At 42.2% G+C, this 25282-nt stretch overlaps 1 protein-coding gene across 9 annotated transcripts in view; it reads left to right on the top strand.

The window, feature by feature from the left end:
• The window catches only part of PRR5 (proline rich 5), an 88361-nt gene that overhangs the window by 57824 nt on the left and 5255 nt on the right, over positions 1–25282 (top strand). For all 9 annotated transcript variants that reach the window (XM_048046862.2, XM_048046863.2, XM_067000125.1 and 6 more), the window contains 2 exons: positions 1198–1289; positions 3523–3663. In XM_048046862.2, the coding sequence (XP_047902819.2) occupies positions 1198–1289; positions 3523–3663 (233 nt within the window). The remainder of the gene's footprint in view (positions 1–1197; positions 1290–3522; positions 3664–25282) is intronic.

Raw genomic sequence — 25282 nt, 5'->3', positions numbered from 1 at the left:
CATGCACTTAAAAATGCAGTGAGATGAAGTAACCGATAATAAAGATTGGCACTTGGCTAACTTTGAGTGTAGATGTTTAATGCAAACTTCGGGATGTGTGCACAATTATGGGCAGGATGTTGCATGGCTGAAGCCTTAAGTAATGCTATAATATAAGTATTAATGGTATCTGATTCTGACACCAATTATTGATGGATTGCTATCGAATTTGCTTCCTGATAAGTCATACTATCGTACATGTATGACTGTGAGGTATTCAGATATTTATCTCCTTAATACTTGCTGGTGGATATACAACTGTCCCCGTTTCACAGACGAGGGGCACAGGGATGCTAAAGAGCTTGCACAAGGTCACTCAGGCCACTTGGGGGAACAGAGATTTCAATCCAGCGTTCAACTGTTGAGCCAGACTTCCTCTCCCATAGCTCTCAGCTCCTGCTTTTGCCTCCGTGTTTTGTAAAATTTTCTGTGAGGAACTGTGTCCAGCCTGGTTGTGCAAACTAGCCGGAGCTTCTCTGATCTCTGCTGTGGAGTCTTCCACATAGCTGCAGCTGCAAAGGGATTGGAGAAGGCTGCAGGGAGCTCACGTCATGGCAGGTTTTGACTACATCCTTTGAAAGCTATAGGGAAAAGAAGAGCCTGCCAGTACCACTTTCTGTTTTCCATAGGTCTTGGATGCGATTGTTTATGTAAGTGGAGATACAGGGAAGCCAAGGGATTAATCTGAGGTGGTGCTTTGTAGAGGCATCTCCACAGAGGGAGGCTTGCTTTGCTGTGTTGTGGCTTGGAGGGCAGAGGGGAACATGGTGGGGGAGATTTTTCTACAAGAATGCTTCCACATTGAATCTGCTGTGTCCTCCTTCTACTGCTGTTCCCCGCAGTCTTGTCCAGTAGATACTACTGCAAGAAGAGGAGATGGTAACCTGGGATATCCTTCATTCCTCACAGGGTTTTTCTGAGTAAGCTTTAACATCTGAGTTTACTGAGAGCATTAGATGTGTCATCTGAAAAGACATGAATACTGAATGATTTGATACGCTGAAAGGAATACTAATTCCATGCTACTAAAAGTATCTGGTAAATGATTCATCTTTGTGTAGAGCTAGCAGATTCATATCATTTCCTGTGCTTTTTAAGTCTTTACAGTTAGATGATTACAACCAAAACAGTTCACTAGTTTGTTTCGTGTTTTTGCAGGGCAGAAACTACTGGATACCTTAGCTGAAACCTGGGATTTTTTCTTCAGTGATGTCCTGCCAATGCTCCAGGCTATTTTCTATCCTGTACAGGTGAAAAATTACTCTGTTACTATAGAATCTTGAAAAACTAGAAAAAGCAACCTTACTGGTTCGTCAACAGATTGATGCAATCCTTAACTCTCTGTCTCCTTGGGCCAACCTCCCATTACAGCTGTTCTGTATAGTCATGCAAATAAGTTACTTAGGCAAACAAGGGTTTGAAGTGTTTGAGTGAAAAAGATGAAGGGGAACTTTGAAAACAAGAGCAGAGTACAGGAAAGATGGTTGGTCCTTATGTCAGCTCACACTAGAAGTCCACAAAGGTTATGAAAAATAAACTGAAATATGCGCACAGTGAAGTAAGTGGAGCTGTGTTGACTTCTATGTACTATTTCCTCCTCAGCCATATGAATGTCTGTGAAGTATCTTCATTTTTGCGGAGTTGTATTTCTGAGGTCAAGTTCTGTACTACTCAAAGTAGACACCAGTAGTCAGTAGAATTAGACCAGTTGACATGAGCACAGAATTTGACTCCAGTAGTTTTAAATCCACAATAGATAGGCACTTGATCTGATTTGGATGAAGGCTCAAACTTCTAACTTGATGGTCACAAAAGTGTTTTTTATCACCGAAGTCCCAAGGAAATCTGTCCCAGATAGGTATAAGTGACCTCCAGGAGTTGCTCCTAGATGCCTACAGATTTCAGTGGGATTTTGTTGCCTGAACATATTTGGAGAAGCATCGAAAACTTTCTCTCATTTATCCAAGTGGACTTTATGCGTAAAATGATTGTCCAGACGTTATTGATACTACCATTGATATCTATAGTTAATTGCAGGCATCAAATCTGAATTCAGTGGAAAAGCTCTAACTTCCCCCGAATTTTGATTCTGAAAGAGAAGAGCTCTGAAAACATGCAGGGGTAGATCACCCAGTGACTTATGTCTGGCCGGTAGAAAGTTTAAAATGGTAAAAAGAAGACTGTATTAAAAACCTATTGTAACACCATGTGAGATTTTTCAAAGTGCCACGTAATCTAAATCCAAAGTGTTTAGGAACCTAGGGATATAGGTAAGCTTTCAACATGATTTTCAAAAGTGCTTAACTAAATTAGAACTCGTTTAGATGTTTTTGAAAATTGCACCAAGTACCTCTTTGCACTGTTGTATTCATGAGACATTTCAAAGTAATATAGCAATGCGAGTCTCCTCATTTTTCAAGTGGAAATAATTGTTTGAATTTTCAAAGGAGCCTGAAGGCGGTAAGAGCCCCAAGTCTCAGGTAGTTTCTAATAGATCTAAGTGTCTGATGTTCTAAGGTTACTTCCAAAAACACGGCTGGTGCTTATGTGCTCTTGGAAAATCTATTCGTTAGCAATTTAAGCAGATCTGGGGGATGCCTTTACTTTGGTATAAATAATTATACAAAGTGAAAAGGAATAAGCATGGGGAGGGGTCAGGTGTCTTTATTTCCAAACTAAGATAAGTCAGTATTAGTTAGTTGAATACTAGACTTCTCAGAAGTGTTGTTTGGCTGGCAGCACTCAGAACTGCAGGAAAGAATATGTATGTACAGCCACATATATCTGACAAAAAAGCCCTGATCCCAGCATTTGGAGGAGTTTTACAACTCCTTATCAGGCATAAGGAAAGTGCTGTTAATCTCTGCAGGCAGAGCTAGCATCATGTTCTTCAGAAAAGATTTTTTTTTAAATGAGGTGTGATTCTTGTACAGCAAAAAGTTGTTTTTGAAAATGCAGTATGAAACTTCAGCTCTGCTCTTCTCTTATATCGAAGTCTCTCAAGCTGTACAGAACAGTGGGATCCACAGGTAGGCTGAGTCAGGTTTCACACCATAATTTGAGGAGAGTACCCAGCCAGTGCTCAAAATCTTGGGAAATAATGAAAATTCAACCCTTCTTTTTCAACTTTTTTTTTTTAAACATACTATATATTTCCTTGCTGCAAGAATAAAAAATATTATTATATATCTTGCACTCAGGTAAGATTTCTGCCTGCCTTCCCGCCCCCCCCCCCCCCCCATCTCTCATCATCTTCATGCACAGTTGTACTCAGTCATAGTCTGCAGCATTCAGAACTGCTAAACCAAATTCACTGTGCGGAACTGTGGGCTATTCTGTGTCCTTTGTTATATTTTCTCAGCTTTTCACTCAGGTTTACCATTGTTGTAATCCCTCAGAAGTGAAGGAAAGAATTTTCACTGAGGATTTGGAAGCTTATTTTCACACTGCTCATAATTCATTTTGCTTTGTTTCTGTTCTAAGGGGAAGGAGCCCTCGGTTCGGCAGCTGGCTCTTCTACACTTTAGGAATATAATTACCCTCAATATTAAATTGGAAGATGCATTATCACGTTCCAGAGCAAGAATTCCACCTTCTATTATTCAGATGCTATTAATACTCCAGGTACACTGGTTATTTTTCTCAGGTTGTTTTCTTTATCTCTCTTTTTCTACTGTATTGTTCAAGTCTGCTTTAGCGGCCTCTAATTTTAATCCTTCATTGAAAAGTGCTGCAGACTGCTAGAGCTTCTGTGCAATTAAATGTGGTCCTGATCATATCTAGAAACAGGGATGTAGAGGCTCTGACTGCATGCCTTAAGATCGAGGGGGTCCAAGAATAAAGGCTGGTTTTGAAACAGTGAGGATTAAAGTAAGAATTTTTGCGGGCAGGCCAATGTATGTGGTAATGACATGACTTCCATGAAATGCTGAATGTTGCTTCATTAGCAGCTCTGGACATGAAGATTCACATCTGGAGTAGGCAACAAGGTGAATATGTGTAATTTATGGTTGAATCATAGTCATATTTGGTCACTGGAATCAAATTCTGTCAAAACTGTTGATACAAAAACATTAAGACTGGCCGCAGATACTTGCCTTCAGTATTAAATTTTTTATTAGTAGTGAAGAGAAACAAAAAGAGGAATTCCAGGCAAAGGGGAAGTTTAAGAAATTGTTTTTTTAATTAAAGAAATGCATGAGCTTGTGTTGGGGAGAAAGGGGATGAGGCAGAGAGAGGGAGAGAGTCAGGAGTGGATTTCCTAGGGGGCTGGGGAAGTTGAGATTTTCTTGGCTAGTGGTGTTTTTTTTTGTTGTTGTTGTTGTTTGTTTTTTTTGTATGTATGTTTGTTTGTTTTTTAAAAAAAAGATTTATGGCAGGCAAAGGATATAGTTTCTCACACTTAAAGTTATTCTTTGATTTTCACGACCGTATGAATTAGTACTGTGTCTGGAGTTGTTTTAAAGGGCTGGATAATCTGAAGGCCGGTGATGAAAATGGAGGAAGATGACGTCCACTTAGCCAAGAAATGGAGTTTCACCCAGACTATCGCAGTGCCCATTTGTTGGGGTGTATAATAGTGTGTTTAACCTAGTATTCTCAGGAAAAGATACTTAGGCAATAGAACTGACTGCTTGTCCCTTACTACCTATCTCCCTAGCCTCCCTCTTGCCAAATGCTTCTTGAAACTACTGGCTGATGGTGGCATAATAACAGCACTATCAGAGATATTAAGATTCCTATGAGTTCCATGGAAATTAGTGTCTGGAGAGAGGAGGAGGGCCTCAGGGACCATGGGCTTAACTGCATAATGAGACATCAAAGAATTCACGTAATTGAACTGTGAACCCAACTGTGTTAATAGACACCAGAGACTCCACATGAGAGATTACCATTATGAAAATCTTAATCACAGGAAAGTTTTCTATCAGGCTTCCTTCCTTAGATGTGAGGTAAACTGCCCATTGGAAGCCAGGCTTCAGAAGTGTCATTGCTGACAGATCTGCTAGCTTTGTTGTGGTTTCTTCTTCAGAGGATCTTAGGTATGGACTTCAAATGAATTTCATAATGAGCTGGAAACTGAACAACATCCTAATTCAGAAAGTTCGTAGGAGGTGATGTGAAGTCGTTTGCCAGGATCAGTGCTACAAGAAACAGATTGTTGACAAACCTGCTTTCTTCAACAACCAGAAGTGTTAACAAGGTGGATGTGTGTTTAGGGTAAAAGGACAAATACATTCTCATTGCAAAGCTGTTGATGAAAGTCAGTAATGAAGTGAGAGAGAATTTGCCCTTGGGTGTTTATTTCTGCGTATGTTACCTACAGTTGTGTGGTGGGGATGGTAAAAGTCCTTTTTCAGCAACAGCTCTGCCAAACTTGTGGTTTAAAATCTAATGGCAATTACAGGAAAAGGTCAGAAGAGGATCTGGGAATGAGCTATTTACATGCTTAGCAGTGTTAGTCAATAATTGGATTTCAGAGCAAAGACTTTTTCCCAAACTCAAATGTCATGTTAAACAAAAGCAATTTTATACGTTTGTGGCATAATAATGGCATTTATTTGAGATAGGTTAACTCAATATGTAAATAGGGCTGGAAGAGAGATAACAGTTCAGCTGCCCAAAAGGCACATGGTGTGGATTTCACAGTCTGAGAGAAGATGTGTTGGTGTGGACATTGTTTAATCCTTATTTCTGTCTACCGTGGATATCACTTCCGTAAGAAACTCAGTGACACTGCAGCAGAATTCCATGTTTGGAAGCTGAGTCTAGTGGTGTCGACCCTAGACAGTGTTGAACCTGGCATGAACTGTCCCTATTCTGTGCTTGATAGCTTTCTGCAGCTACCTTATGTAATTAAAGAATAAGTCATACTCTTCAAGACAGCAGCTGTAATGTCAACTGAAGGTCACAGTTTGACAAAAGCACATGCTGGCATGTACCACTCTGTCCTGCTAGACTGGATTAAAGAAGCAAAGATTTGGTAACTCGTACAGGGTGCATCTGATATTGCTCATGCATTAGCTTGTCATAGTGTAAAGGCAGAGCTCTGCCAGTCCATCAGGAGAAGACGCGCTCTTCATGGAGGGGAAGGGAAGCTTTTTAAAGAGGAAATGGAAGCTGCAGCAGTTCTTGGACTGTACTGACGAGACAGGTGCTGACCCAGCAAAGCACAGTAAGCACACATTTTACTTGAGCATGGGTTAGCTTCATTGACTTCAGCATGTGAGCAGTTTCATTGACCTCTGTGTGGTTACTGACCTATTGCAAGTTACACACATTCCTTGCTTGCTCAGCTGGCCATGCTCTAGCAAGGAGAATAAAGGGAGCCCCGGCCAAAGATCTCCTGGGTAAAAGGGCCTGAGCAGAAGTTGGTTCCCTTACTACATTGGTTGTATGATTGTTTTGCATTCTTTGCATCAAATCTTTTGTCCTGTCGGAGTAAAATATTTGCTGGAAGTACGCCTACCTGCTATGCATGCAATATGCTTGTATGTGCTATAGCACCCACACCAGTTCTCTTGCATACAGTGATGTGATGGAGGTTGTACGCTTGGACCAGAACCTCACAATTTGCCCACAGAGACAGATACCTCTATTTCCTTGTCTTTAAGACATCAAAGATTAAAAAAATGGCAGAAAAATATTATTTCTATATGCAATCCCTCTTTGAAGAAAAGAACTACCTCCATTTCTGGAATAAAGCTGTTACAACTATTGTAATAGCAGATCATATCTGAAGCTTTGTTGTAAGGATTTTTAGGATCAAAAATTAATCCTCAGATTAATTCTTAGACTTGTGATCTCCAGTCCAGTGGAGCCACATCTGCATCTCATCAGTGCTACAGCCTGGTTTAATTACCAGTAAGTAATCTATCAGGAAAGAAGTCCTGCCCCAAAACAGACAGAAGGAGTGAAATTCCAGTGCTGTTGAAGTTGGTGGGAGTTTTACTGCTGCTTGGAAGAAGGGCCTCATACCACTCAAACTTTCTGTTGCCAGCATAGCCTGACTGAGATATCATAGCACAAACTGAGATATCAATCCTTTGTGGCCACTTACAGGCAGCGTAAGCTAAAGTGCCTCCAGGATGCTCCTGTTTATCTTGCAGAGCCTTCAAGAGCAGAGTTGTAACTGAGGAAAGGAAAAGAACTAAAACCTGCTTTTGAGCACAGAGAGATGCACAGAAGTTCACATCAATACAGCGTGTTGTCAATCTCACCTTGATGGCCTTTCTCTTCAGGTGGAATTAGGAAGCTGGAGGAAGAGGCATAAACAGAACAAGATATTAGAAAGGAATTTTCTCCCTTATATTGTGTGAATCAAAGAGAGTAAAACTACCACTAGAGGGTAAACAATCTGCCTTATTTCCCAAAACATGTATTGTCAAAGAAGACCTTTGCCACTGAAACTGGAACATCTTATCTCCAGGTATCTCTCTTGGGGTCTGAGAAAGTTGGAAGAGGAAAATTAGAGTGTTTATCTGCATCTTTTGGTTGACATCAGGATTATCTGAGTTCATGGAATGTCTCCAGGTGACCCAAGGTAGAACGATAAAATGATAGAAAAGCACAACAAAAAAACTCATGCTGAGAGATATGAGGCCTCACTAAACATAAGCTCTGAACAAAAAAATAAAACCTGTGGTTTCCTTTTTGGCTTCTCTGAGCTTCATTTGAAATCCTTTGCGTATTGCATCTCACAGTAAAGGGAGACAAAATAGATACCTAAAATTACGCAGTGGGACATGTTTGTTATCTCTAGAATGTTCCTAAATGTATGTGCAACTCCTCACACTTAAAAGGGGTGGAAAAGCACATTGCAAGAGCTGAAAGTGGGTACAGAGAGTGCTGTTTTTCCATCTCAGCAGCCACACAGCAAACTAAACAGCAGAGTGGTTAAAAACAAAATACCCTTTGCTATCAGAAAACTGCAGGGGTCTTTCTGTGGAAAAAGAGATTTTCTAGAACACTGCAATGTCTGGCCGTAGGATTCTGAATTTGGTGGCTGCTTTTGAGAATTTGTCTTACTAAGTCTCTTAGACCTGAAGCATAGGTTGAACAAAGTGGTGTGGGCGTGAGGTTTCAGCATACTTTTAATTTCTCCCAACTCTACTCTTCTCTCTTCTCTACTTTTTTCTTTCTTTTTTTTTTGTAATTCCTGTTTTCTAGTACAAAAAGAAAAAAAAAAAAAGGAAATGTATAAATAAATATATTGCAGACCCTGTGTAAATATAAATCACCATATAGAAAACCTGTACTTCCCCTGGGTGGTGCAAAAATGTGTTTTTCTGCTTCCTGGTGAAAGAATGCCTTGTCTGTGTTGTAAAGCCTTGTCTGTGTTGTATGCATCAGCCCCATGGGCAAGTAAGGGGCCAGGTAAGAAATCTTACTGCCAGGACAGTGCCTGACACACAGCGAAGATTACTCCTTTGTTTTATATTGATATAAAGGAAACTATGAATTTGGCCCTCAAGTTTTACACTTCAGAGTATTTTGTAGAAGTAATGTTTGCTTCTCAGTAATGTCCTCTGTCTTATTCTGTCATGCTTATTGTCTCTATGTGTAATTGCAGCTTGCAGTAATTCAATTGACTGGAGTTTGTTATCCTGGAATGAATTTGTATGGCCATGATTTTTAACAAGGCATACCCATTCTTTTTTTTTTTTAGGAAAAAAATCCTTTTGAAAGGAAATCTTGAAGTTTTCACTAATGAGGAGTACTTTCCATATTTGGTATTGCTTTTCTTTTTATGATTTTTTATTATTGTGCTAGTTTGCTGGTACTGGGAATCATTTCTGCACAGAAGCAGTGAAAATGCTGGAATTATTTCATCTGCATCTTGGGGTATTACATCAAGCAGTTAATGCAGGTTGGGATGTGCTATGGTACTGATGTAGACAAGAAGCTGCGAATTGATGGGAGAATTCAGAAAAGTGTCAGCAGCAGCAGCCTGAGTGTGACACAGGGGAACCAGGAAGGTCTAAATGTATATTACAGCCGTGTTGACACTTCTGTTGGCCCAGTGGTGCCAGGCAGGAATGCTAAATAAGCCAAAGTACAGCTTTCTCTTGCTTGCATGTCAGTCTTGAGCGATTCCCCTGCCACAGATGGGGACAGTGGTGTAAGTGGTAAGGATGTGAGTCAGCGACAGTTGGTGGCTGTCCATTTTCCATTTGCAAGCTGTAGGTTTGAAGTTAAGGAGGAAAACCACGACAGAACCATTTTTCCCCGTAATGTTTTTAGTTCGATTTACATCTGGCACTTATTTCAAGGCTTGCCACAGTGTTTTCTCTAGGTGCAGAGGCAGAGGGTTGAGTGTGGATGCTATTAAGCACTGTGAGCTTGACTGACAGTAGGCTTTTACAGTAGTAACTGCAACTCAGCCACTGCTTCCACACAGCAGACTTTGAAAAATGTGTATTCATGTGGACCCTCTTTATAACCATGGCCAGCAGAAGTCCGTGGCCATAATGAAAGGAACAGATTGCCTTTTGAACTTGAGTATTTGCTAAAACTAGCTGTCAACATGTTTGACAGCGCTATGTGTTGCCACTTCTCTAACCTTAAGCACTGGAAAAACTGGAGAGCAACATAAAATGTTCTGTTTGTTTTGGTTTTGCTATATATGAACCTGTTTCATGAACACCATGGCATAGTACTCAGATGTGCCTCTTGTCCATCCTCTGAATAGAAAGTCACTGTATGCTAGTTCAAGGGAGCATGACCACAGCCTTGTCTGTACCAATTAAACACAATTGTTTTACAAGGCATATTGCTTTGTGCAAACTCCCTTCAGGTGTTGAGAGTACCTCGCTTTCCATAAAATGTCCTTTGGGTGAAGAACAGTAGCCAGTTAATGAAAGGCATGGCTTCTGACGTAGCTGGCCGAACGCTGCGGCACCTTTCTGGGCTGCCCTGAGCTAGGCTGTTCCCATCCATCGGGTGCTCTGCTGTAACTGCCCCATGTGCTGTACCGCTCTGTGGTAAGGAAGAAGCGCGGACCTGTCCCCCTTTGTGTTGCCCAATGTTTGCCTTTGGGATGTGTATGGAGTTACAGTGTAGCTGCTGCATACAGCACCTGAGACTACGGTAGGCCATGATGATTTACTTGTGCAACCTTATCCTAGGAGTGAGTTGTTTCAGCTCAAGCCAGTTAGGTACGTGTTTAACCTGAGCTAAACTGAGTAGTCCTTACTAAAATATGTATCTGCCCTGGAGTTTGCCTCCATTAGTGGAGCTGGCCTATTAAAATCAGTGCAGGTTCATTGGTAGGCTAATCCTGATCTGATAAAATAGAGTTAAATTGGTAAAACTCATTTTTAACTTCAATTAGAATGTCCCTGCAGACTCTATAATTATATTGGGTAGGAAGGAGAAGGTTTTAACTAATTGCATTAGTTCCTACAAATGTCTTTTGTGGACCCATTTTGGCCAGCAGACTAAAACTTGCATAAAAGATGGTATAGAAATTTTGACCATTGAAAAACTCTGAGCAGGGACTGTTCCCACGGTTCAAGAATCCTTTGAGGCAGGGTGCTTTAATACTTTACTTTTAATGCTTTAATAATTCACGGCTTGTCTACAGGGGGAACATTAGAAAGTTAATCTAAGCTACCTTTTCAAGAAGATTAATTAAACCTCATTAGAACTCTGTATGGACACGCATTCTGAGAATTAAAAGTCTAGGAAGAGGGGCAAGTTAAATTAATGACACTTTAATTCTACTTTAGAGGCCTACGCACAACTTACCTAAACTGCTTCCGGTTCTTAATTTAGTGAATATTATTTCATCCTCCTGAGTGTCCCCAGGTAGGCAAAACCACCTGGGAATCACAGCCCCAGCAGCCTGTTGCAGCGTGGCAGGACACACAGCAGGGCCCATTAGGCAGTCACAGTGGATGAGCATCTCTTGGTGATGCCCGGACCACTGGGTCCTCCTGGAGGCTGCAGAGACTGGGGAAATCACATGGAGCCAGGCTGCAGCCAGTGGGAATGCAGGCACTGTGAAGCAGGCAGCCAAATGGTGTGGGGACAGGCAGGCATGGCCAGCGCTGCTGTGGGATGGGAGCAGTTTGCCTGCACTGATGTAATTGGCAACGTTGTGGAGAAGTCCCACATAGTTACAGAGGATCGAAACAAATTGTTTCCTGCATGAATTGTTTGGAAGCAACTCTGACAGCTGTTTGCTTTCCTTCAGGAGTGGTTTCTCCTGGGGTTTTGTTGTTTGCCCGTTTCTCAAACTATGCTATAGAATTTTATTATTATGGGAAGCTGTGTTTCCATTTAAGCCACCAGGGTGATTAAATCAAATTGTTTAGAATTTCCTAGCCTCTGACATCTCCTCAGAAGGTGCATTGGGAAGGCAAAGAGTTGTGAAAGATACAGAAGGTCCCGCTCTGAAATGCCACCCAAGCTCTGTCCCCAAGCCTTTCCTTGCCTTTTCTGTGGCTGCTAGAGTGGGCAGCCCATGGGGACAGTGTGTAGCAGGCTGGTGGCATGAAGGCTTGTGTGAAGACTAATTGCTTTGTGCTGCACTTCTTCCAAAATAAAAGGCTGTGCTTGCAAACTGCAGAAGACAGGGGAGTGGTTGAGTGAGGCTCTTGGAGTCGTCCCTTCTCCCGTGGTGAGTGGAGAGGGTGAAATGTCTTCTCTCAGTAATTTTACAGCCTTACCCTTAGCCCTGTTTTGGCTGTGGAAGTAACAACTGTATGGCACAGCAATTTGCGTACTGTGAAATTCATTAACTTGCCACTACCCAGTAATTACAGGCAATTAAAAGATAAACAGTTAATCAGGTGACTGTGCGGGCTTCAGATTATGTTCTTTGATTAAAATCATTATCTCTTACCAGCCTGCTGTTGTTTCCAGTAAGTTACCAGCTCCTTGCAGCAAACCCCATGGTGTGAGGTGGCACCCGTGGGATTGTCCTGTCCTGCCTGGGGGCAGGCACCCGGGCATTGCAGAGCATCCCCTGTATCCGACAGCCATGCTGTGAGCGAGGTGGCCGGCCAGCACGGTGTGGTTTTGCTGAGAACTGACCATTGATCAGAAACAGGATGGGAACTGTGGGGAGGGGATGCTGCCTTGCCTGCCTCTCCCTCCAGCACTGCTGTGTGAGTGCTGCCAGAGCCCAAAGCGCCCGGATCTGGTGCTCTTAAAAATGCATTGTCTGTTTTGAAGTTATTAGGCAAGGGTTTGCTCTTTAGTGCTCCTTAGTCCAAATGCAGTTTTGGAAAAAGCAAGTATACTGCAATTACGCAGACGCTGGCAAGAGGAGAGCCGTAGCTTGCCATGGATAAGACCTGTCAGAAAGGTATTTTGCAAAGTACAGATGTTGCACTCGGAGTGGCTCTCACATAAAGCAAATATAATTTCTATTTGAGCAGCTCAGAGCTGTCAGCTGCTTCTGTTACTGGCCTCTGTGTATCTCCAAGCCTCCCTTCTTGCCAGCACGGATAGATAAGAGTCTTCTTGTGCTGGGCACTGCGTAAACACAATCAAAATATGGTCTCTGCCATAAAGATTGTGCAGCCTGATAAGAGACAGTAGATATAAATGGATGGGCAAATGGGCAACACAACAAAACAAGAAGATAAACATACTAGAACTAATTTTATGACAATAGAAAGATGATAAAAAGATAAATCCCTCATTCCTCCTGTATCACTCATGAGCCTTTCTTGTGGTTTCATTGTTTTGCTGAAGAGTATAAAACCTTTGAAGAGGCAGTGGGGTATTTCCACAGTTTCTCAAAATGTCTGAATCATCTGAAGACAGGTGTTTATGTAGTGTGATGCTAATGCAGCTCCGCTAAAGCCCCTGTGTACCAGAGGAGGGACTGGGCAGTAGTTTGGTCTGAAAAGTTACATAATATGGTTATGTATTTTGCAGTGGTTTTAACATTTAAAAGCAAAGCAAGTAGAAGGTTTCCTTCGGGAGGTAGCTGTGTGCTGTTAAGCAAATTAACAGAAAGCATCAGTGAGCTTTGAAAACAAGTAACTTTCATTTCAGTAGCAGGGTCGTATCTTCAAGCTGTACGTCAGAGCATCTGTTGATTTCAACTGTGCGGTTTTGTACTCCACACTGATCTACCACAGCTCTTGCAAGAGCTGCTGCGTGGCTGGCTCTTGCTGCAGCGCGGAGTTGTCAGTGTGACAGGTGACCAAGGTGAAGAAGAGATGGCCATCCTTTTAGAACCACTTCTGGTGGTCACATCCTTAACCGTTGTACTGTTTTTGCTCAAGGAGTATGCAGCTCACTGCTCTGGCTCTAAATTCAGGTGTTGTGTGCTTGTGTTTCTTTGTTTCCTTTTTAGCCTCCACATACTGGATTGCTGAGAGAGGGTGCGTGCCCTAGATCCAGGCAGTTACTTTCCAGGTATTTTGCACTGGCAGAAAACTTCTTCAGCCAGGACTGGTAGGTGATCTGGAAGATGCTTCTTCCCGGCTCACATGGATGGGTTGTTGGGGATGGAAATTGTGTCAGTGAAATTGTTAAAAATAAAAAATAAAAAAATCCAGAACACATAGCTGCTGTGTCTGCTCAGTCTATTCAAGTGTTTTAGAAAAGAAGAAAAAAGTTGAAGCAGCAAGGAGGATGCTGAGGGATGAATGTTCGTTAATGATTTAAAAGGGGTGCGTGGCTATGAAAGGCAGTATCGGAAACCCTCACAAGTAGCTAACAGCAGTCAAGTTAATGTTTGCAGATCTTCAAAAGCATTTCTTGGATGTCTCTTCAGAAAAGCCTAGATGCACTGAGGGAGGGCTCTGCCATCCTTTTTTCTGTTTTGAGTCCTCACCTGAAAATAAATGCACAATGGATTTTCTTTTAATAAATGTTCAATGAGAAAAAAATCAGAGCCAAGACTACGGAAAAGACTTAAATGGTCAGAGTTAAAAGTCATAATTTCCCCAGCAAGGTTAGATAAGCTTAATGTGTATAGATCAGCCAGAACTTCAGGAGGGAGCCTGAAAGAAATGAGAGGCTTTACGCCTTTAGACATTAAACATCACATCTAAACATTCGGTGACTGACAGGGTAATCTCTGCAAGGGGCTGCACTCGCTTTTCTGTGCACACGTTTGCCTGTGAATGTAATGTGGCAGTGCCACAGCATCTGGAAATGCAGACAAACTAACTCCAGCTCAAGTTTATTCCTTAAACAACTCTTCAGAGACACTCACCTATGCATAGATTCATTTGGTGGGTTGTTTCAAAGTCACATTAGCTTATTTGACTGGAGTGATTGCAGTTCTCATCTGTGCCCAGGGGAGTCTCTTAGCTGCGAATCGGAAAACCTCTGGCCCTAAAACTATGAAAGTAGAAGTACATATCATTATTGGTGGTGGGTCTTTGTTAGCAAACTAGCTGCTCAGCTTCTGCAAGATCCTAACTACTGTATTTAAAATCTCAAAGTAACCTCCTTACTTCTAGTCATTTTGTATCATTTACTTACCTTCAGTCTTCATCTTCTGCTTTGTCTTTTGCAACCTCATATAAAGTGTTTAATAGCAGTTTCAGGAAAAATAATACATTGGATTTTTGTGGGTCAGAGGAAGAGTAGCTTCTTCTTTGTGCTTGATCCTTTCTGGTAAGAAGAATCCTATTGCTATCCGTGCAGCCGAGCCATTTCAAAAATTCACCAGCCTTTTGACTGTATCTTGGTGCCACCAATGAAAGAAAGAGACAGCACTGCTTCTCACGCTGACATTGACAGAACTTGGCACTTGCTGGAGATTAAAGTGAATATGACAAGATTTTTATTTCTGAGGCAGTCACAGGGATCTGAAGTGCTGACTTCTGTCAATACTGCATTGGCAAACCTCTCTGCCTCTCCCTCCCATGAGCACTGTTGCTTATGGCAGAAATGAGACTAGACATGGTTTAACCCTTCAAATATTTAAGACTTTACCAGTGTGCCAGTGGTATAGGATAAAACAAAACGAGGAAAAAATGATGTGAGGCAATGCTGCTAGGGGCTCATAACAAAACAACCATGACTTGTGTGGCTGCATCTCTCCAACACATGCAAAAAAGCTACTGGTTTCTAGAATTGGACTTGTAATGCATAGGGCATGACCTTTAGTGGTTATAAAACAGTATAAAATCATTAACATAATTGGGGTTATTCTGATTCAAAGCAACTGAGTATTTGATACCTAAGTCCTGCTTTTCATGTTTCCACCAGTAAATATACCTAGTTGCGAACACACGCTAGCATAGTTTTAGAGTTTCACTGAAGGTGGGCCCGTTGTGAACTATTGGCCCCCTCCCAAGGGCTGAGGGCTTTCTCAGAGAGAGGAAGCAGTTTTTTTTCAGCTTGTCCTGGTCTGAAAAGGTGGGCCCTCCACTTTCCCCAGCTTAGGTGTGTTTTCTCACTCTGTCTTTGGGCTGCTACAGAGAAACCCCCATGGGTAAAGGGCATGTATAGTTCAAGTGGATCAGGTTCAGCTTTGTCAAAACAGACTTGCACAAAGCAAAATGTAGTCCATGCTTGAAGCAGTTTTCATTCTGTTTTGAGTCTGCTTCCCAAGGGCTAAAAAGTGTGAGTTGGCTGACTGGGATGAAAGTGGCATGAATCACTGGGGAAAACCAGGAGAAAATAACTGAAATTTTCTGTTCAGGCTGGCAGCACGGATGAGTGGGCTACAAGCAGGACCTGGTAGTTTAAACTCCCAGTCCTCAACTAGGGTGTTTCTTTTTACCCGGATGTCTTTTCAAAAGACATCTATTGATCACATAGTCCCTCTAAGTGAGCTTCAGAGTTGAACTCAATGTCTGTATGGGACTTGAAGCTCTCAAATGGGAAGTCCTCCAGAAATGCTGAGCCTCATTTAAGCTGGTGGAAGAACATCAGGATTTCATCAACATAAATGGAAAAAGTTATCACTCTTTCCATTTCATATCTATTCTCACCCTGTTTCTACCCTTTGTTGGTTTGAGTCACCCTGCCTGCTGATGTCATTTAGCACAGCTTCACTAACTGTGGCTAATGTTCAGAGTTGGGCTGAATAATTGTTGCCAACAGTCGAATCTTCCTTCATAGGACAGTAGAAGAATTCAGCATTGCACTCGCAATAGGAAAGATGCAGCTACACAAGCAAAGCACATAGCAAAAGTACTGAAGAAACCCACCCTCATCCTTGTTCAGAGGATTCACTAGATCAGCTAGTTCTTTACTTCTGGGAACTCGTAATCCTATCAGTTATTCACCATCTTCATCTCAGTGGTTAAATAATTTCTAGCACAGATTCTTTACACTTAAGGGCTACTGCAAATTGCCATGTGGTCGGTTTTTATGTCACCACTTGCCAGAAATGCCAGCATTTTCTATGAGAAAGCCCATATTGTGCATACCCTATTTCCTTTTTTGTTCTTCCGCACACTTCACCTGCTCTCACTGTTAGCAAAAAAATGTTGAATTTAGTGAACTTTTGGTCTAACACTGAGTGGCTGATTCAATGTACTGTGTTGCCCTTGGTGTCAAGATTGGGAGGGCTGAGAAAAATCAGTTTTCACAGTTGATACCCCCATGCGTTTACTCATGAATTTGCCTTTAGTCCATATGTAAATGGAGGCCAGATGCTGCTCCACAGATGCAATTCCACTTGTATAACACTGAGGGATCCACTCTGCAGGGCTGATTCCCAGGGAAGAAGGTGGACGGCGGGGGGGCACGGTGTATCCACATACTTAGGGCATCCTCATTCTGATTATGGAGCCCAGACAGTTGCTGCAGGGGATATCAGAACAAGATCTGTGAGTTTTTCAGCAGTGTTGTGCAAGTTAGCTGAAGATGGAGAAGATGTGAGGAGGAGACTCAAACACGGTGGTGCTGAGTAGTGCAGTAAGAGCAGCAGCTCTTGCAGACTGTGCACAGGAGGACAGCCTTTGCTCTTTGGACAACAGTCAGTGCTCCTGAAGCCACCGTGGTATCCTCCAAAGCATGAGACTGGGTGGGCTTGGTCAATGAAAATGCTACAGTGTTTTAGAGAAAATGAGAACTGTACAGATGGGGACCACTCCTGAAGCCTCTTTTTAAACAAGTAAACCTTAGCGTAACTTCACTGCCAACAGTTTGACTGTGATCACTGCAAGGTCAGTAAAAATTAGATGATGCTGTGAAACATCTGAAGTAAAAAAGGAACAGTTTTAATTATGTGTGTGTGTCTGTTCAAAGGAGGGTGGAAGGATGCAGACCTCAAACTTAGAGTATGACCCATAATGTAACTGGGAGCACAGAGCTACACTGCTGGTGGTGCACGTGGCCAGAACCAGTGGCCCACCAGTCACCGTGTCCTCCTGCAGTGATTTCATGCCTGCCCTGAGTTGGGGTTTCTGCTACATCGCTCAAATTTGAAAAGGCTAGATAGGAAGCCATGAAGAGCGTTACACACCCCAAAGTGGGTTAAGAGGCAGTCATGGCTTGTGAGGGCAGTGTTTTCCTCACCTCTTGCAAGCAAAGCTGCTGCTATCTCTCTGACTAAAATAACAAGCAGATCTTGCTGCCCTGGTCACCAGGGTGTATGCTGCAGTCTGTACACCTTTATCAATTCTCCACCAGCAGGGCTGGCTGAGTAATGTGTATTTTCACTATAAATATTATTCTGTCTGCCTTGTGGTATGTCTTGTGACTTTTAATTTCAGTTTTCCCTGGGAGCAGTTGGGCAACTATTATTATCCAGTATTTGTCAGATTATTACTACTGCATGTGTGTTAGTCATACTGATTTAGTCCATTGCCAGTTAAAGAGAAAAATGCATTTCTCAATGTATTTTTCTTTCTTCCAAGGAATCTGCTGCTTTTAGGCAGAGAATAGCTACATTTCTTAGCTGTTTTCCTGTGTGGTTAAGCCAGAGCAGTTTCTGAGGCCAGGACCTCATTTTGTATTTGGGCTTGACCCTGTGAACACTTCCTGCAGCATGTTTCCTTTCATGTAGCACTAGGTCAGGACTGCTTTTTGTTGGTAGGCCAGGGTAGAGGCCAGTGGTTAAGGGAGCCCCAGCAGACCCAGGCTGAGGACGCCTCAGCAGCCTAAGGCTCAGGGTGTGCTTCTGGGCTTGAGCTGAGCCATGTACAGCTGTATCCTGCATGGGCAGAGGACTTCACTCTTCCGGGCCATCAAATCACCAAGAGTACTGATTGCCGTGATGCCTTAATCCAGAAGTCTGGCTTCTATTCCTTTCTTTTCAGAGTCCAGAAGCTGGTAAATCAGGATTTGGCTGTTGGCCATTCCTGCTTGGCATCACCTGTGGTAGAACTGCACCCACATCAACCATGGACACTGTTGTGCCACCCTCATGTGCTGTGTCACTGCTGTCCCAGCAGGGCACCTGGCTGGGCTTCAGGAGGCCTCCTTGCTTTGCTCTGCCTGATCTGACCCAGGGGAAGACAGATAAATATAGATAGATAGATAGATAGATAGATAGATAGATAGATAGATAGATAGATAGATAGATAGATAGATAGATTTAAAAGCTGCCCAGCAGTTTATCACAGCTGAAGCAGACGTAGCCTTGTATACCAGTACTTACTCATGTAAACATGCTGATCAGCTGAAACATTAAAGCTGAAGCTGAGTGCTGCAGTCATTTAATCAATGACCAGCATATACTTCAGCATGTCTGCACTTACAGGCTGGGCTGTAGTAGTCAGCCCATTATGTCACCATTATGCCTGGTTGTTGGGGTGCACTTAACACTGGAAATATCTTTTCACATATAATTTATTAGGTAAATGGTCCTATAATACTTTATGCTAAAGAGGGAAATGAAAAGCAACTGACTGAGACCACCATTTCTGGCTGTTACTAGTGGGGGAAGCTATTAGAACTGGAAACTGAAGGACCTTTCATAAATACTGAGCAAAACTGTGTTACTGTTGGCCACTTAGAAGCAGTTTGGCATTTAATAGTTGTTTATGATTATTTTCATGCACAGAGGAGTGAGGAGTCACGTGGGGCAAGTTGCAGTTGACCAGAACTGAGCAGCGTGCAGTAGAGGTGCATGCAGGGGGGCTTATCACAAGAGCCCAGCAGATGACAAGGAGCTTGTGCAGAGCTAAGGATGGATGTGGGGTATTAGGACAGAGCAGGTGGCAAGGGGATGAAGTGAAGGGTTGAAACAAGAGGAGTCAGGTATGAGAGAGTGCTGCCCATGTGGAAATCCAGCTAAGACACTGAAGTAGAACAATATGAGCCAAGCATCACCAATGCAACCAGGAGAAGCTGGAGGCAAGAAAAACAGCCAGCAGCTAAGTTTATTCCTAGCCTATTGGCATGCGTGAGACATCCCCTTCAGGTGTGCCTGGTACACAGAGGATGTGACAGCTTTCACTGTAGCCTTTTTGTCTCCTACTATTGTGATTTATGTGCTCAGTTCTCTGGTCTGGTCCCTTGCCTGCCATCAAGAGGGTGAGGCACTGAAAGATTTTTAGGGTAAGCCATTTTTCAGCCAGTGTAACCCAGCAATCCCCAAGATTTCAAGAAAGTTGGATGATGTGATGAAAAAAACATTCTTTTGCTTGTGGTTGCTCTGCTCACCAGAAGTACTTGAGAGGAAGATTTTGTCTGTTCCACTTAGTGCTAACAAGCATGTGCAAGCAGGCTGCAATTCATGCATCAGCAGTGGAGAAACTCATGCCGCCTGCTCCATGGCCCAGGAGTAGTCTCTGCACATAGAGCTGTTTTATTAGTCTCCCTGGGCAGGTTATCAACGGTAAGTATTTGCTACCATTTTCTGCCACCAAACAGTAAAGTTTTGCTACCTCTTTGCCCCTAAATGCAGGTGGAAAGGAGTTGTGTAGCTTTGCATCCAGTTTCTGGGGTGAGAAGTGAGAGGCATAAGCAGCAGGCAATACACAAAACCAACTCCCTTTCGGATACATGTCAGGGTTTCACAAACCAAGTCTTTTCCACAGGATGTTTTGCATCTGCTTACAGGAATATGGGAAGCCTAAAACTCTGTCCAAGTTTAGCCAGGCTGTCCAACAAGATGTACCAGACTATCAGCAGCCTGCAGTTTCTCATGGCTGCGACTCTTTGCAGATTGTTTCACGTCTGGGTTCTTTAGAAAAGCCTGAGGACGCCCAGTAGCCAACACGAGGTGAGAAGTGATTAATTTCTGGGATCCTTTGTGACTCACAGCCTGAGTGCCTCCCCAAAGGGCTGAGCATGGTGCAACAGGGCACGTGGTCGTTGGACTAGTAACGTGGCTTGAATCACTGTGTCACCTCCCTACATGTTTCTTCAGAGAAATTTGGAAGTGCTGGTGCTATCAGGTTATATTTTAAGTGTCCTTGTTACTGAAACTGAAAGAATTTCAGTTATTATGATGAACGAAAAGACAGAGATGGAGTCTCAGGGAGTACGCGGCAATGACTGCCTCAGTGCACGGGGGCAGAGGCTGCAAGCACACTTGCATCTTACTCGTGGTGACTTAGGTGGAGGGCTGATCTACCAGCCTTTGTGCCAGTGTCAATCTTGGCTGCCTATGAATAAAAGAGCAAGACATTAAAAATACGTATCATAGGATACAGAAATAATGAATTCTATTCTATTCTCATTGTGATTGTGGTTGTTTCATTGCCATGGTAAAAAAAGCGAAGACATTTGATACTTTTTTTGTAAGAAAAGTAGTGGCAAATGTTACTGAAACAGAGATTATCTTTCTGGCAGCTTTGCAAGTTGTATAGTCTACACTTAGATAAAATGTTTGTAATGGCTTAATAATAGGCTTAATAATATTGTTGTTAATACATGTGCAAAAGGTTAAATCAATAAATTTTAACCTCAGGCAGGTTTTAAGGTTGTGTTTGAGGAGGCTTCTCAAGTTCTTAAATGCCTATCTGGACTGGAGTCTACTTCAGCTTGACCTTGAGGCTTAGAGAAGCCCTGTGCATTTAAAAAGGAGGTTGTGGCTTTATGTGGGCTTATTAAAACCCCCACTGTTCTTCTGACTGTGTCTATTTATTAGCCATATCAAAAGATGAATTAATCACCTATTCTTTCCCCTGTGCTATCAAATGAAGCCCTTGTGTCCTTTAAAAAGTCAATAGGAGTTTGTGGTTAGCTTACTGCATTAATAGGGATGGAAACCTGAGTAGTTCAGTGCCTCCATCCTTGCTGGAATGACTGTGTTTTTGACTCGTGGGGTTTATTCCCAAACACAAGGGATGACTGTGGTCTGGCAGACAGGGGACAAGTTCCAGATGAGAGGGCAGGAAATTCGTAAAAGAGCTGCCTTAATAACTTGTGGTCTTCCATGTATGTGACCCTTCTGGGAGAGCTTACAGATCTATGTATCAAAAACAGTAATGTATAGGGTCCCTTTAATGGTTTCAAACTTCTATATACCATTCTCTGTTACCAAATGATTTAATTAGAAGTTAATGAAGTCAGGGATTTGGATACTGTTTTACATGCAGAAATTTATGTCTACTGTCTTGATGCTTAGTACAAACCTTTTCCGCTTGCAATGATATTCACATATTCAGGACTCAAATCCCCATTATCCATGCCTTTAGAGTAAGGCAGACATAACAGTGCACTATAATCCTTCCAAAGATAATGAGATGTCTCTTGCATTTCAAAACAGTGTAACCAAGATCAGGATGTGATCCAGCAGCTACACTCTTCCACAAATACTAAGGTACCTGCAGCTGTTTGATATAGAGCTATTTTGGCCTTTTTTTTATTTTTCAGTTGAGAAATAAATAGGTCAGGCAAGGCCTTGAAACAAGTTTAATAGATACATCTAACACTTTTAGAGAAGCATGAAACTCTCCTGCTAAAATGAAATTGAGTTCATGAAAGGGCAGACTTATCTTTTAAAATAAGTTTTTGCATGTCAGCAGAGCAAATATTGCATTAAAGATAAGGGTAGAACCTCTGTTTTACTGATAATGATCTAAACTTTTTTTTTCTCCAAATTATAATATAGTTACCTGCAAGCTAAGCAGCCAGCCTGCTAGATCTGACTTTTGTTTTATTGCTACTTAGTGACATACCAGACTACTAGGACATCATACAGTAAGTGTAAGAATCATGAGTTGCCAAAATAACAGGAAAACACTTTTTTTTTTTTAATTGGTGACTTCTAAGCCATGCCATCCATTTCTCAGAAACTATTGTGATTTGGATAACAATCCCAAGTTGGCTTTAATCTAAAGCTAATTTTACCTGTATAAGCACAATCACATACATATTTGGTAAAAGGCCTATAAAAGAATTCACAAATCTTCATGTATATATAGATATCTATGTAGAAATATGTAGAGGTATCTATACATCTATATATAGATACCTATATAGGTATATTGGCATATATTTATATGAAGCATTTGTAGCCATACTTTGCTCCACGCTAAAACTTCCACCAGAAGTTCCTTCCACTGAATGAGAAGGTGTGACACAAACGAGTGATTTCACATGTGGCACAGTGGATGCTGGAGAAAAGAGTTTGAATTAATTCTTGGGTTCGTTCTCTCACTCTAGTGGGGAGAAGAATTTAAATGAACTCTTGGGGCTGGCAGCTAAAGTAAAACAGAAGCTTTCTCTGATGTACTAAAACAGATCTGCTTGAGGAGGTGTCCACCCCTTCCCTGAGAAGCTCCTCGTCCATGGTACAGTAGGGACCAACTGGCTGAAGGGCAGGCTGGTGACCAACCAAGTCACCACTTGCCACCCTGTCCCTGAGCAGAGGCTGTGGACAGGTGGAAGTGGCCCCAGCTTGCTCTGAGCCTACAGGTGCTCCTCTGGGCCGCTCTAACTTGTAAATAAGTGATGCTGTCATTTGGGTCATGTGGAAAGTTTGGGTTTGGAAGTCCTTGCTGAATCAATATCCATTTGTAGTTGTATTTGGTTAAACAGAGGCTGGAGGAATAAGTTTGTCACTGAATAACACAGCAGAAAGAAATGCAGGAGAAACGCCGTTTTTACATGATCAGTATGTGGTGTGCAGCCTGTTACTCTCCTGCTCTAACAGGGGCTACAGCCGCAGTACTGCATCTAAACCATTAGAAAAAATGGATTAAGGGAACTGCCCTGTCTAGCACCTTCAGGAAGGCCGGTAACAATAGCTGACACAGGAAGGATGTTACAAGTGGATATAGCATGGTTGTGCCAAGATGCAGAGCTGAAGGGAAGTCATCGCAGCTCCAGTGGACACCAGATGTTTTATGACTTTTCAGTGTGCTTTAGAAAGCATCCTGTGGATGATGGCAGAATGGAGGAATAAGACTAATGCCTGGCTGTGTTCATAGTGGGTGATTTTACATTGTAAAAGTGATATTTTGTGGCCTCTTTACTCGGCAGGTGATAACTTAAAGAAGAAGAACTGAAAAATGGGCTGGAGACATGCACTGCTCATAGAGATAAGGAGTGGAGTTGGGTGCAGGACTGAAGAAGCTGCTGCGAGTGGTTAGGGGGGTGGGATTTTAAGAGAAGGGGGCATTTCCTGTGCCAGGGAGCAAGGAGGGGGGAAAAAACAACGACAAAAAAACCTTCTCAGGCAATGTGAGATGGATAGGAAATCAGACTGTTAAGATGCCACTGAGCAAGGACAGTTTTATCACTTGTATCACAGTTCTTCAAGCTGTCATGGTTATTTCATGGGCAGCATGGTATGAGAGGACTACTGGGTTTCATTCTCCACAGTTGGTGTTTAGCTACCCTCTTTCACAAGTACCAAAACTACTTAAGTGGCAGAAAAGTAAATAAAGCCTTACCACAAATTCAGGGTATGAGCAATGCTAAATATCACTTGTCTTTGCCACCAGTATTATATTTCACATTTGGGAAACTGATTCCTGAGGTAATTGGAGTGGCCATCTGGAGCGGGTGGCCTCATGTCCTGATCTTTGTCAGTGGGTTATGAACTTGATGGGGTGATGAGTGTGTACTAGAGCAGTAGGCATGTTGCTCTTCTGAGGTCTGGAAAGATCTTGGCTAAATACCAGCAAGATGGGAGGGGGAATCCTGGAGCAAATCTCAGCACGAGAAAAGTAGCCTTCCTCCTGTTTTTTTGAAACCCTTTCTCTGATGCAGGCCTCAGTAACTTTGAAATAATATATGCACCTTCACTCAGCCTTCTGAATTACTCCTGTGTTATTTTTATCTAGTTTTAATTGTTGGGATAGTTGTTGGTTCATTCTGCTGATATTTCAGTGTTTGCAAGCTTTCAGATTCACTGCATGTACCCTTGTATTCATATTTGTATTTGTGAATCTCCAAAAGTCTTACAGGACATAGCATGTCTCCAAAAATTGTTACTCGTTATTTGAAGCCTGCTGAATCAGAATTTAGATTCTATATGTTTCCTGTTGGATTTGTTTTCTATTCATAAACTTCTGTTGGGGAATGCCAGCTAGGATTCAGGCAGCACAGCAGCCAAGGGGTGAAGCAAGCCTTTCACAAGCACATTGCAGGCCGATTCTCATTGTAGACACTGTTTGGTGAATCACACTGAGCAGCAAATGTATCCAGAACATCAGGATCTTTTTATTTACTGAAGGAAGTGTTGCAATTTTACTCATTTGATCTTTGTGTTGCTCTCTAGAGGCTTTCATCCCAAAATGTTGTTTCTTGGTCTTTTTACAATAATTCAGGGCTATATTACAAAATCTGGAATTCAGCTAAATTCAAGCAAAATTCTCATTGAGTATGACATTTAGGATTTTAATTTTGCAACAAGATATGCCAAACCTATATCATATGTGAATACACTTCAGGTAGCAAGAGGAATCCTGGTTATGAGTATACAGGGCTCTGCTCAGACAGCACAGGAGCATATATGCTGCAGCTGTAAGAGGAAAGGAGCCTACAGCTCTACAGGGTTTGTCTGTCACCTCCACAGCCGTATAAGTCCATTTGTGGGTGGAAGTGCAGAGTTAGGAGCTAAGGGCAAAAGGTTTTTGCCTTTGGGTAAATCTTGCCATTCTTAGTTTTAATGTGACTTTTGCCTGGATTTTTTGATTTTTGCCTCCCTTGCACTGGGGCGAGGAGAGAGATGCAAACCTCTTCGCTCTAAATTCTTTTTTGTTTAAAATATCCTGGAAGAAATAATCCTGAGTCAGTTTCACCTTTTCCTTAATCTTGTTTTATAGCTTAGATGGCAGTGACACCGTGTGGTACCAGCCACTGGTGCAGTGCTTGGCAGAAGCCACTCATCTTCTGTTCAGGAAGCCAGTACAGAATTGCAAATAACAAAAAGTCTAGGGATGGTTTTAATCGATCTTTGCAGACCTCA

This window comes from Anser cygnoides, chromosome 1 (assembly GCF_040182565.1).
Source record: "Anser cygnoides isolate HZ-2024a breed goose chromosome 1, Taihu_goose_T2T_genome, whole genome shotgun sequence".
NCBI lineage: Eukaryota > Metazoa > Chordata > Aves > Anseriformes > Anatidae > Anser > Anser cygnoides.
This window is presented reverse-complemented; position numbering and strand designations above follow the sequence as displayed.